Here is a 13,784-nt window from a genome sequence, read left to right as displayed (position 1 = left end):
GGATCCGACGGTGACAGTTGGAGGGAGGATTTTTTTTTGCTTTTGCTTTGGCAAAGGAAAGGTGAAGTCTAGCTGGGTTATGGTAGCACCTTCAGGATTCGTGTGCTAAGTTTCCTGAGACAGGAGGGGTGTGGAGGGTCGGGGCTCCTGGGTCTGCGGGAGGTGGGGGCTGGGGCCTGGACTCTGTCCCCCCAGTGTGTTTGTGTATTGGGGATGTGGAAGTGATACGAGCACAAAAGGTTCTTTCCTGTTCAGCCTCAAGCATATCTTTTTTGAGGATTGACGGATAGGGGTGTGTGTGACGTACAGGGTTTTTAATATATTTTATTGATTTTTTACAGAGGGATAGAGAGTCAGAAACATCGATCAGCTGCCTCCTGCACACTCCCTACCGGGGATGTGCCCACAACCAAAGTACATGCCCTTGACCGGAATCGAACCTGGGACCCTTGAGTCCGCAGGCCGACCCTCTATCCACTGAGCCAAACCGGTTAGGGCTAGGGGTGTGTTTTGATTGATTTCTATAATAACACGGTTTCCTTGGGACCTCACCAGAGTTAAGAGTCGCGTGCAAGGCGAGATCCATGGAGGTGGAGACTCCCGCACCCACACGCACTCATGGACTAGAGGCGGCGCTGTCCCAGGACCGGTACCTGAATGTTCACACTCATGGGACCAGAAAAGGCTGGTGTCCGGACTCTGGGGACCTGAGGGAGAAGGGAGCCCGATTCCGAGTTCTGTTTTCCTTTTCTTTAAACTGACGATTATAGTAACTTTCAAAATCTGAGCAGCAACCTAAATGTGTTTCTTGAAAAAAGTCCGAGTTTCTTGGTAACTGGAACAGAAGGCTGGATTTCGGGTTTCTGGAGAGGGCTTAGTTAGTGGAACCGAAGAGGGGTCGGAGTGCATTCATCGTTTCAAATGCTGGAGAAGACGAGAAGCGACACGGAGAAACGCTCAGGAAGGTGCAAAAATGGGAGGCGGCTAACCCGGAGGACGGCTCCTGGCGGAGGGAGCCCCTAGGAAAGAAACTGGGGGCGCAGGGAGCAAGAGCTGGATCCAGCCCAGGGGCGGGGCCCAGGCGCGGGGGCGTGGCTCTAGGGCGAGGGGCGTGGCCACCTGCGGTTGGAGCGGGACTGGCCAGACTCGGTCGCCAACGGCGAGGTCAACCGAAAGGGGCGTGGTCTGACGGAGCGTGACCGTGAAACGAACGGCCGACTGGCTCGAGGGGCTTGGCTAACAATGAATTGAGGCGTGGCTAGCCAATAGGAGGCCCGGGTGGTGGGTGAGGTCACATGTGGGGGCGTGGCCAGGCCGTAGGGGCGCGGCTAGGGCTCGCGGAGTTCATTCAACGCTCCAGGTGTCCCGCTTGGCTCGAGACCAGAAAGAACTGTTTGGATTTAACAGTCCGTAGACGGCCCGAGTCTGAGAGTCCAGTGACCGGACCGTGATCTAGTATAAAGGCGAGGCCCAGAGGGTGAGAAGGAGAAGGTGAGACATGAGATCTGGGTATGAATGTGGGGGAAAGAAAGGGATGCGATCCGGGTATGAAGCCAAGCCCAGAAGAGCCGGGCCTGGGAGGATGCGCGGGACCTAACACGATGGAGGAGGTGGGAGCAGAAGAAAAAGGGAGAGGGGAAATGGGTTTGGGGGTGTGGGGGAGTTGCTTGGGGTTAAAACCTGGGCAAGGGATAGGAAAGGCATGATTGTCTTGGGTGGGGGCTCTGACCCCTACCGATGCCACAGCCTCCCGCCCCGCCCCGCCATGTGGCACACGCTGGTCCTGCTGCTGCTGCTCCCCTCTGCCTTGGTGCCCCCCTCCACTGCAGCCCCGATCCGTGACGCCGCGGACGCCCAGGAAAGCTCCTCGGGTTTCCTAGGCCTCCAGAGACTGCTACAAGGCTTCACCCGGCTTTTCCTGAAAGTGAGTGATGACAGGGGGTGGGGAGAAGGGGTCCCAGAGAAGAGGGACAGGGATAGGTGGAGACTGAGAGGTGGAAGGGGCTGGGGGGTGGGGGGCGGGAGGACAATGGGAGACAGGTCAGGGTCCGGCAGAAGGAAGGGAGGGAGTCAAAGGGACAGAGAGCAACAGGAAGACTGAGAAATAGAAAGAGGGAGGGAGACAGAAAAGAGACTGAAGGGTGGGATAGAACAGAGACAGGAGGGCATGAGGGGCAAAGATAGGAAGGCAATGGGGCAGAGAATAAGGATGGAGGCAGGAGGTGACTAGTTAGCCCCTAAGGGTCAGAAGACGGAGAGGGGAAGGGGGTGAAAGGGACATGGCGAGGCCTGGAGGGCATCCTGGCAGGGCTGCAGGTGTATTGGGGCGTCCTGAGGCCCAACAGCTCGCCTGTCCCTCCTCCGGTCCCAGGATGACCTGCTGCGGGGCATGGACAGCTTCTTCTCCGCCCCCTTGGACCTGCGGGGCCTCCCTACGAACTACCACCAAGAAGAGAACCAGGAGCGCCAGCTGGGGAACAGCACTCTCTCCAGCCACCACCAGATCGACAAGGTGCCTAGGCCGGGAAGTCCCTCCTGGGGGCTGCCTTGGATCCCTCATGTTGTCGTGTCTGCTGGGTGGAGGGCGGAGGCAGAAAGTTTTGCGCCCTCTCTCTCTCTCTCTCTCTCTCTCTCCTCCCACCCTCACAGGTGACCGACAACAAGACAGGAGAGGTGCTGATCTCCGAGAAGGTGGTGGCATCCATTGAGGCAGGAGATGGGAGTGTGGAGAGTGACTGGAAGGTTAGGAGAGGCCCCCAGCCCACCCCCAGCCCCCAAAAAGTTTTGTCATCGGCTGAAAGGGACTAACCAGCTCTCAGTAGTGAGATATACAACCTCAGAGCACATCCTCACTCACTCAGTGAACTCCAGAGGGTTTTGTAAACCAGGAAGTGCTTTTCATTCCAGATGCCTGGTAAGCTTCACCCTCCCAAACTTCAGAGTGTGGTTTTATCTCAAAGCACTCTGCAAACCTTTTCCGTATTTTCTAAATGTATCCCAAAGTGGTAAATCTGTCCCTCGTAAATGCCAAAATGTGATTTTTTTTAAATTCCAAAGTTCTTTATGAACCCGAAATGCTTTGTGTACATCACCTTTGTGAACCTTTGAGTGATTCTAATCCCAAAGGATTTTTTTTTTTAATCCTAACATGTTTTAAGAACCTCCAAGTGCTTGCAAACCCATACAGTTCTCTCTCACACACACAAGTTTTTATTTCAAAATTGTTCAAGTCTACAGAAAAGTTAGGGGGAAGTAGTGCAATATTCTATCTGCACCCCTTTTAGCATAGAGCAGGGTTTCTCAGCCTTAGCACCAGCATTCTTTGGGGTGGAGCTATCCATGCAGGGGGCCATCCTGTGCACTGTCAAATGCTTAGCGGCAACCTGGCCTCTACAACCTAGACTGAAGCACCACGCCCACCGCGCCAGCTGTGACGACCAAAAATGTCTCCAGACTTTAGTTGAGAACCAATGGCCTAGATTCACCACTTGTTAACATTTTACCACTTTTACTCTATTTTCACTTTTGTATTTTGGAACCATAAGACAATGGATTATTATTTTTTTAACATATTTTTATTGATCTCAGAGAGGTAGGGAGAGGGAGAGAGAGATAGAAACACCAATGATGAGAGAGAATCTTTGATCGGCTGCCTCCTGCATACCCCCTTACTGCGGCTCGAGCCCTCAACCCGGGCATGTGCCCTTGATGGGAATCAAATCCGGCACCCTTCAGTCCGCAGGCCGACGCTCTACCCACTGAGCCAAACCAGCTAGGGCCAAGAAAATAGGTTTTTGACATCATGGCACTTTACCCCTAAGTCCTTCAGCAGATCGAAGAATAATGCATTCTTCCACATGACCACAGTACCACTTTCACACCCAAGGTATTTAATGTTGATGTCAAATTGTCTCTGTATTAATTTGAGACGGCTATCGTCATAAAGTACCACAGACTGGGTGGTTTAAATAACAAAAACCAGTTGTCTCAGGGTTCTGGAGGCTAGGTGTCCAAGACCAAGGCTGGTTCCTTCTGAGGGCTGTGAGGGACAGTCCCTTCCATGCCCCTCTCCTGCCTCTGGTGGCTTGATGACAGTCTTTGGCAATCCTTGGTGTGTAGATGCATCTCTGCTTCATTTCCATAGGACATTCTCCCTGTTTGCATTTCTATGTATAAGTTCCCCCTTTGCATAAGAACACCAGTCATATTGGACTAGGGCCCGCCATGATGACTTCATCCTGACTAAACCTGCAATAACTCTATTTTCAAAAAAGATCATGTTCTGAGGTCCTGGGGGTATGGACTTCAACATAGAAATTGGGAGGGGCACAATTCAACCCATAACAATCTCCTATAGGGCTTCTCAGACCTCTAAGTTATTTTTTTTAATATACTTTTATTAATTTCAGAGAGGAAGGAAGAGAGAGAAAAACATTAATGATGAGAGAGAATTGTCGATCAGCTGCCTCCTGCATGACCCCCCTCCTCCCCCGCCAATGGGGATTGAGCCTGCAACCCAGACCAGACATGTGCCCTGGCCAGGAATCAAACCATGACCTCCTGGTTCATAGGTCGGTGCTCAACCACTAAGCCATGCTGGCCAGCCTCAGACCTCAACTTACTAAAATGCAGACCAATTCAGTAGGTCTAGGTGGGTGGGGTGGATCCCACTAATTTGCATGTCTAACAAGCTCCCAGGAGGTGCTGACGAAGATGGTCCACAACCCACACTTTGACCAAACTCTGTCTCTGTGGCCAACAGACCCGAGGCTTTGTTCTGAAGATTATTTGATGCTGGCCAGAACCTCATCGTCCTGAGGGCTTCATGCTTAAGGGAGTGGTCATGCAAGGGCTTGTATGGCCGTCATATGAGGCCATTCTCCAGCCCCCTTGTTCCTCCTCTAAGGGAGTCCACCACATGACTAGTGACCTGCCAGGGAAATAAAGGTCAGGGGAGGGTCCAAACTACATGACCAGCAATATGCAAGGGAGGAGAGGTCACCTTGGGGTGAGGTCCCACTCTACAATAGTCGTTTCCCCAGTTTTGTCCATTGCTAGGCACATCGAGGCTTTCTGCCTGGTGACCTGTACCTGGCTTATCATTCCTATTTGCACACACCTACCTAACTGCCTACCACATTCCCCCTCAATGATTCTTGACTCTGAATTCTTTGCAGTGGTTCTCAGCCTTCTGGCCCTTTAAATACAGGTCCTCATGTTGTGACCCAACCATAAAATTATTTTCGTTGCTACTTCATAACTGTAATGTTGCTACTGCATGAATCGTAATGTAAATATCTGATATGCAGGATGGTCTTAGGGGACCCCTGTGAGAGGGTTTTTCGACCGCCAAAGGGGTCGAGACCCACAGGTTGAGAACTGTGGGTCTCTTTTGCAGCTGCTTCATGCTGAAGAGGGGTGGAGTTTTCCTTCAGAGCCAAGTGGCCCTTGCTCTCTATCAGGGACAAGGAGGCCTGGGCACAAAAGGAGGTTTTGATGGTGTCTAGAGTCAGCAAGGGACAATATTCCCAGAGTGCAAGTAGGACTTGTAGCCTGGTGGAGACAAATTGCATTATAAATCGTAATATTATTGAGGCAAAAGCTAAAATGACATGAATCACAACAAATGGTCTGCTGAAAAGGAGCATTCAGGCAAGGACACCTGGCTGCCTGGCCTAGATTTCAGATGTTTGCCTTGTCAAAGGATGGGAGAAAGATGAAACATTGTTTTGGAGGCTCGTAGCCAGATATTTAAGAAAACTAGAAAAAGTCAGGATCCAGTTAGGTTTACAGGCGGAAAAATAAAACTTTGAAGACAAGTAACTGAATTAGAGTCTAATACCTACGACAGTATATTATGGATTTGATGGAAACACAAGTTCTCTTCCTAAAATTACCCTCATTTTTACCAAAGAACCAAATTCAGACCAATTTATTAAGTCCAGTTTCAATTTGGCCTGATTATTTGCAAAAACACAACAAGAATAGTAATTGATCGCATAGGCTTTTAAAAACCTGCTTTGCTGGAAGTTCATAAGGAATCTCCAGATTGAGCTTCCATTAGCCTCTCGGGGTGAAGAAGCCAAGCCATACAGTCCCATCAGTCTTTGCCGGCATGTTTGTGTGAATTCCTCAGTACCTGAGGTCCCCAAAAATGTCTTGAGGTTCTTTATTTGCCATCTCCCAGGAAAGCGACCTTCATTCCTTATCTGGAAAGATGGGGCATGAACCATATAAATAAAATGAGCAAGGTACCAGGCTGTTTGTTTTTTTTATGGGGCTTTTATCAGCTTCCAAAGTCAATCTTAACTCCTTAAAGCTTTTCTGATAACAACCAGAGTCTACAAGTGTCCCTCTCAACCATGACATTCCGGTCAAAGTCTTGGCTAGTAACATAAAAAAACAACACCCCCATACGCATTGCAATTATGGCCATGATTCTTTAGTAACGCCAAGAGCTTTTAATACCAAAGTGCTTTGCACATTTCAAACTGCTTTCCAAACCTCACAGTATGTTTAATCCTAAAGTGTTCTGTAATCCCAACAGACATTTTAAACCCCAAAGTGCTTTTGAAACCTCCAAAGTGTGTTTTCAACCCCAAAGTAGTCTATAAACCTCCCAAGTATTTTGAATCCAAAAGTGTTTGTAAACCCAAGTGCTTTGTAAACAGCTAGGAGAGTTTTTAACTCCCAAAGCGGCCTGTAGGTGGCAAACTGAGTTAAATATGCCAGTGGGTCTGAGAGTCCTGGGGTTGTCATGCGGTTTGAGACGATCTCCTTGTCCCTCCTCCCCAGGTACCCAAGATAGAGGAGAAGGAGGCCCTGGTGCCCCTCCCAAAGGCCATGGACAGCTTCCACCCAGAACCCCACCCCCGCGTGGCCTTCTGGATTATGAAGCTACCGCGGCGAAGGTCTCACCAGAGTGCCCCGGAGGGCAACCGCGCCATCAGCGAGAAGGAACACCGTCTGCAGGCCATCCGGGACGGGCTCCTCGAGGGGACCCGAGAGGAAGCCCTGCAGAAAGGGACCCAGGCCGCCCCCCACTTCAAGCCGCCTGCCCGCAAGACGCACTTCCTGTACATTCTCAGGCCGTCTCAGCAGCTATAGGTGTGGGGATGGGAACGCCTGCATGTACCCACAACCAGACCCCACCCCAAGCTCCATGTGGAAATAAAGTTCTTACATCGAAAAGCACGATCTCCTTTTAAGGATATGTCCCCCAAGCCTCAGCTAATCAGGCCATGGCAAGTCCCAACAATAAGATAACTAGGCAGTCATAGAATATTTGAAAATGAAGCATTACACCACTAAAATAATGCACAGGTCAAATTAGTAAATATTTTATGTTTTAAAATATATTTTTATTGATTTCAGAGAGGAAGGGAGGAGAGAGATAGAAACTTCAATGATGAGAGAGAATCATTGATTGGCTACCTCCTGCACGCCCCCTACTGGGGATCAAGCCTGAAACCCAGGGATGTGGCCTTGACTGGAATTGAACCTGGGACCCTTCAGTCCACAGGCCATTGCTCTATCCACTGAACCTAACCAGCTAGAGAAAATTAGTAAATATTTTAAACATTGATAATGGGAATGTGACATAAACGAGTGTAGCTCAAGAGGTTCTCTGGTCCAGCAGGTGTGGCTCAGTGGCTGCGAGTCAACCCATGCACCAAGAGGTCACTGGTTTAATATCTGTTCAGGGCGCATGCTCAGGCTAGGGGCTCAATCCCCAGCGGGGGGAGGGGGGGGGAGATGTAGGAGACAGCTGATCAAGGTTGATGTTTCTCATTGAAGTTTTGTTGTTTTTTACATATATTTTTATTTCAGAGAAGGGAGAGGGAGAGAGAGATAAAAACATCAATGATGAGAAGAACTCACTGATTCGCTGCCTCCTGCGTGCTTCACACTGGGGATTGAGTCTGCAACCCAGGCATATTCACTGACCATGAATCGAACCAGGACCTTATGGTTCATGGGTTAGTGCTCAACCACTGAGTCATACCGGCAGGGCATCTCATTGATATTTCTATCCCTCCCTCTCCCTTCCTCTCTCTCTCAATACTTTCTAAAAAAAAAGTTCTCAAAGCAAATTATGGCCTTAAGTGCATATATTAGAAAAGAGGCTAAATGAAAAATATCTAAGCACTCATCTCAAAAAACTATAAAAATGTAATTGAGCTATAACTTAAGATTTAGCACTCTATAGGTAATCACTATACTATAAAAAAAATTAAAATGTCAGGTGTTACAAAATCACCCAGACCTCAAAAAAGAAACAAGAAATACTAAAGGGCCCTGGCCTGTGTGGCTCAGTGGGTTGAGTGTCAGCCCATGCACTGAAAGGTTGCCAGTTGGACTCTGGTAAGGGGGCGCACACACACACACACACAAAGAAAAAAATACTGAAGAAATATAAACTGAAAGAATGAAATTATATGAATAAAGCTAATGGGGTCTACCACTTGCCAGCCTGTGCTAACAAAGCACAAAGCAAACATTCTTGTAAGACCCCACGTAGGTATTATTTGTCCCCATTTCAGAGAAAAGGCTGCCTTCAGGGGGATGACGTCACCAGTCTCGCTGCAATGGCACTAGGTTTGCCCGATTCCATCTCTCTCTTAACCACGCACCCCACCACCTGCCAAGCAGGTTCTTCCCCCAGCCTTACAACAAGCCACCAACTAATAGCCAGAAAAAAAAATAATATTAAATGAGGATTACCACCTTAAGTCCTTGAGGTAACCTAAGAAGCAATTATCTGTATTTCTGGGAGGCTCAGAGAGAGCAGCCATTGTGCCAGGGTCACAGCTAGCAAGTGATGGAACCAACATTGAAAACTAAGCATGTCTCGCTCCAGGCCCACAACCTCATCATCATTCTACACGGCCCCGCACTTGCAGGCATGAACTCCATCCATCACTCAACTTTAAGTGCCCACACTGGGCCGGGCATGCTCTGGCCCCCAAGCAGTCTCCTCCTGCCTACAGCCCACATTCCCGTGTGGATGACAGACAGATCGCACATACAGAATGTGTCCCGTTTTAAGACGTGCTGCGAGGACCACTAAAAAGTGGATACTGCCCTAACAGGTTTGGCTCAGTGGATAGAGCGTCGGCCTGCGGACTGGAGGGTTCCAGGTTCGATTCCGGTCAAGGGCATGTACCTTGGCTGCGGGCACATCCCCGGTGGGGGGCGTGCAGGAGGCAGCTGATGGATGTTTCTCTCTCATCGATGTTTCTAGCTCTCTATCCCTCTCCCTTCCTGTCTGTAAAAAATCAATAAAGTATATATATATATTTTTAAAAAGTGGATACTATGAGCTAGCAGAGAGTTTGAGTGGCTGGGACATCTTTTGTCCCAAATCCCCCTGCTTGGGAGCCAATCTTGGATCGACTCTCTCCAGCCGGAAAAGCTGAGACTATTCTGTCCGCATTTTCTCCTAAAAGGAGTGAATGGAACCGTTTGGGAAAGACCTTCGGGGTCTATCAATACGTTGGGGCTGGAGTCACAAAAGGGCGCAGGCGCAGGAGGAGTTGAGACGTTATTGTGACGGCGACGGGCAGCCCGTCGGGGAAGGGAGGGCAGAAAGGCCACGGCTTGGTAGCTAATAAATTGGGGATAAACAAGGAGACTCTCAGCCCAACTCCCCGTTCCTGACTTGGGTCTGTTTCGCCGAAGCCCGGGGACGCTGAGAAGACATCAGCGCAGTGGACGCAGCCTCCTGCCCCTTCGCCTAAGGGCGACCGATAATCCCTCCACTGGGCTGGGCGCGCGCCCGAGCGGCCCTACGCATGCGCAGCCTCGCGGCAGCAGGTAACCGACGAGCGCTCACCTTCCCTTGATGTGCGCCTGCGTCGGGGGAGGGACGCTGCGCGTGCGCGCTCCGCCCCGCCCCGCCCCGCCCCCCGCTAGCTTTTGCTTTTCCGGCGGGAGTTGCGTGCGTGCACCTCCACGCGGGCAACTGCTGGTCGTCGTCCCTCGTTCTTCGTTCGTCGTCCGTCGTCCGTCGTTCGTGGCCCTCGCCTGTGTCCCGGGAGTGGGACGTGACCCCAGGTGCGCCCTGGCTGTGCGAGGTAGCCCTGTTAGAGCCCCCCTCGAAATCCTCGCAAAACCCACAAATCCTGGGAGAGCGTCCCCAATATCGGGGCCTCTTCCATGGCTTGTTAAAGGCCTTCCCGAAATCCTGATCAAATCCCCTCAGAAATACTGAAAGGAACCTACCAGAAAACCTTACAGATGACCCTGAAATCTTGTCAGAATATTTTAGAAATTCGGTCAGACTTCTTCAGACCCTGCCAGAGACCCCCGAAGTCCCGTTCCTCTGCCTCCCCAAATCCTACCAGAGACCCTCCGAATCCTGTCAGATACCCCAGAAATCTTGTCAAAATCCTGTCAGTTTCCTCTCTCAAATATAAGAGAGCTCTGACATCCAGTCAGAGACGCCCCCCAGAAATCTTGTTAGAGACCCCACAGGAACCCAGGAAGATACCCCAGAAGTCCAGACCCTGTGGAAATGTAGAGACCCAGGAATCCAGTCAGAGAGACCCCAGAAATTCACTCAGAGAGACCCCAGAAATCCAGTCAGAGAGACCCAAAAATCCAGTCAGAGAAATCCCAGAAACCTAGTCAGAGACCCCCCCAGAAATCCAGTCAGAGAGACCCCAGAAACCTAGTCAGAGAAACCCCAGAAACCTAGTCAGAGACACCCCAGAAATCCAGTCAGAGAACCCCCAGAAATCCAGTCAGAGAGACCCCAGAAATCTAGTCAGAGACACCCCAGGAACCCAGTCAGAGAAATCCCAGAAACCAAGTCAGAGAGACCCCAGAAATCCAGTCAGAGAACCCCCAGAAATCCAGTCAGAGAGACCCCAGAAATCTAGACAGAGACACGCCAGGAACCCAGTCAGAGAGACCCCAGAAACTCAGTCAGAGAGACCCCAGAAACCCAGTCAGAGAAACCCCAGAAATCTAGAGAGACCCCAGAAATCCAGTCAGAGAAACCCCAGAAATCCAGTCAGAGAGACCCCAGAAACCCAGTCAGAGAAACCCCAGAAACCCAGTCAGAGAGACCCCAGAAATCCAGTGAGAGAAACTCCAGAAATCTAGAGAGACACACCCCAGAAATCCAGTCAGAGAAACTCCAGAAATCTAGTCAGAGAGACCCCAGAAACCCAGTCAGAGAGACCCCAGAAATCTAGTCAGAGACACCCCAGAAATCAAGTCAGAGAAACCCCAGAAACCCAGTCAGAGAGACCCCAGAAACCTAGTCAGAGAAACCCCAGAAATCCAGTCAGAGAGACCCCAGAAATCTAGTCAGAGAAACCCCAGAAACCCAGTCAGAGAGACCCCAGAAACCTAGTCAGAGAGACCCCAGAAACCTAGTCAGAGAAACCCCAGGAACCCAGTCAGAGAGACCCCAGAAATCCAGTCAGAGAAACCCCAGAAATCCAGTTAGACCCCAGAAACCCAGTCAGAGACCCCCCAGAAACCCAGTCAGAGAGACCCCAGGAACCCAGTCAGAGAGACCCCAGAAACCTAGTCAGAGACCCCAGAAATCCAGTCAGAGAGACCCCAGAAATCCAGAGAAACCCCAGAAACCCAGTCAGAGAGACCCCAGAAATCCAGTCAGAGACCCCAGAAATCCAGACCCCCCCAGAGTCCCAGTAAGAGACAACCTGAAATCAAGATCTTAAAATTCCCAGAAATCCTGCCTGAGCCTCCTGCTAGACCCCCCTCCAAAGGCTAGACTCCCCGAGATTGAACAGAGCCTCCCTTAGTCCCTCGCCAGGAGCTTGTCCCCCCAACCCTGTCAGAGGCTCCCAGTGCCTGTCAGCACCTTGCACCCCTTTCCCACTCAGGTTCCAGGGCCACTGCCCCCTGCAGACCCTCCAGCGTCGCCCAAACCCTAGAAGGGTCTCAGCCGTGGGTCTAGGAATTCTAAAGCCCCGAAAAGTGTGCCCGCACGGCTGTGGGAGCACGTGGGGCCAGGAAAGCGGGGTGTGGGGAGCACGTGGGGAGGAGAGGGGAGCTGTGCAGTGGGGTGCGGACAGACAGGCCCTGGGGGACCCTGCTTTGACCATTTATCTGCCTCCGTGTGCCAGTTCGGTGTGACGGGCACCATTGTCCAGTGTAACTTGCTGCTGCTGTTACTCACCCGAGGATATTTCTCCATCATTTTAGAGCCGAAGGGAGGGAGGAAGGAGAAGAGAGTCCCTTGACCAGGAATCCAACCAGCGACCCTTCAGTGGGCCAGTGCTCTAACCATTGAGCCACCGGCCAGGCATCCAGTGTAATAATAATTATTATTTTTTAAATATATCTTTATTGATTTCAGAGAGGAAGGGAGAAGGAGAGAGATAGAAACATCAAGGACGAGAGAGAATCATCGATTGGCTGCCTCCTGCACGCCCCACACTGGAGATGGAGCCCACAACCCGGGCATTTGCCCTGACCGGGAATCAAACGGTGACCTCCTGGTTCATAGGTCGACGCTCAACCACTGAGCCACACTGGCCGGGCCCCTTTTGCTCTTGACAGTGTCCTGGAGTTGGGATAAGAAGTCATATGGTCAACCTGGTTATAATTAACGTAGGCAGGACAGAAGAGGGGGTCCCAGCTACTCTAGGGACTCAGGAAGGCTCCCCCAGGAGCCATGGGCCAGGGCAGGGGCCCAGGTGGGAGTAGTGCTCAGTGTGGCCTCGGCCTGGGAAGATGCGAAGCTCCCATGGGTGTGATGAGGGAGGGGGGCCAGTGGGGAGAAGAGTAACAAAAAGAGGCAGGAGTTACAGGGACCACCCTGCCATAGCAGCCAGAGGGGCTAGGACTTGGTCCTGAGGGCACCAGGGAGCCAGGGAGGACTGAGAGCAGGGGAGATGGGGTCTAACGAGTGGGACGCCAGACACAGGCTGATCTGGCAAGGATGTCGGTAGCCCAAGGTGGTCAGGAGGAGGGGACGTGCCAGCTGAGACTAGGAGGGCTGGCCAGGAGGGTATCCCAGAGGTGGGAACAGCAAGCCCGGTTTGGGGAACAGCACTCAGTTCAGAGTTGCTGGAGCAGCAACTGTGATTTGGGGCCAGGCCATGGAGGGCCTTCGATGCCAAGTCCAGGGTCTAGGCCAGTGATGGTGAACCTTTTAAGCTCGGCGTGTCAGCATTTTGAAAAACCCTAACTTAACTCTGGTGCCGTGTCACATATAGAAATTTTTTGATATTTGCAACCATAGTAAAACAAAGATTTATATTTTTGATATTTCTTTGATATATTTAAATGCCATTTAACAAAGAAAAATCAACCAAAAAAATGAGTTCGCGTGTCACCTCTGACACGTGTGTCATAGGTTCGCCATCACTGGTCTAGGCTCTGTCCAGGGGGTGCTCGGGAGCCATGGAAGAGCAGTGAGCAGGGGAGGGGCAGGTCAGCTCAGGAGCCCTGTGGGAGTGGACTGGTGTGGGGGACCGGAGGCTGAGGCCAGGGGAGAGGCTGCAGCGAGGGCCCATGGGGAGAAGACGAGGCCGAAGCCTGGGCCATAGGGAAGGTAAGAAGGGGACAGGGTAGAGTCATTGGGCAGGAAGACAGGGCTGGGACTTGACAAGTGGTGGGAGGAGGGCTGGTGAAGAGGCAATGACCCCCACCCACTGGCCCCACTTTGATCTCTGCCACCCACTCTTCAGGTCCCCCTTTGCCCAACCCACACCTCCAATCCATAAAACAGGTCTGAGCGGGAGCCGCTGTGATGGAGGCAGGGGTGGGCAAACAGGTTCTGAGAACCCAGAATGGCCTGG

At 51.4% G+C, this 13,784-nt stretch overlaps 1 protein-coding gene across 1 annotated transcript; it reads left to right on the top strand.

Annotated features, from left to right (window-relative positions):
• The first annotated feature begins 1,365 nt into the window (after positions 1–1,365).
• DKKL1 (dickkopf like acrosomal protein 1) lies at positions 1,366–7,173 on the top strand. Its single transcript, XM_070402016.1, has 5 exons — positions 1,366–1,491; positions 1,747–1,924; positions 2,372–2,512; positions 2,650–2,742; positions 6,796–7,173. Exons 2-5 carry the CDS (start codon positions 1,766–1,768, stop codon positions 7,105–7,107), a joined length of 705 nt encoding a protein of 234 aa, XP_070258117.1. The 5' UTR covers positions 1,366–1,491; positions 1,747–1,765; the 3' UTR covers positions 7,108–7,173.
• The last annotated feature ends 6,611 nt before the right edge of the window (positions 7,174–13,784 follow it).

This window comes from Myotis yumanensis, unplaced genomic scaffold, assembly GCF_028538775.1.
Source record: "Myotis yumanensis isolate MYYU_CA2020_CCGP unplaced genomic scaffold, mMyoYum1.0.hap1 SCAF_23, whole genome shotgun sequence".
Classification (NCBI taxonomy): Eukaryota; Metazoa; Chordata; class Mammalia; order Chiroptera; family Vespertilionidae; genus Myotis; species Myotis yumanensis.
Note: the sequence above shows the minus strand (reverse complement) of the source record. Positions and strands in the feature narration are given on the sequence as shown.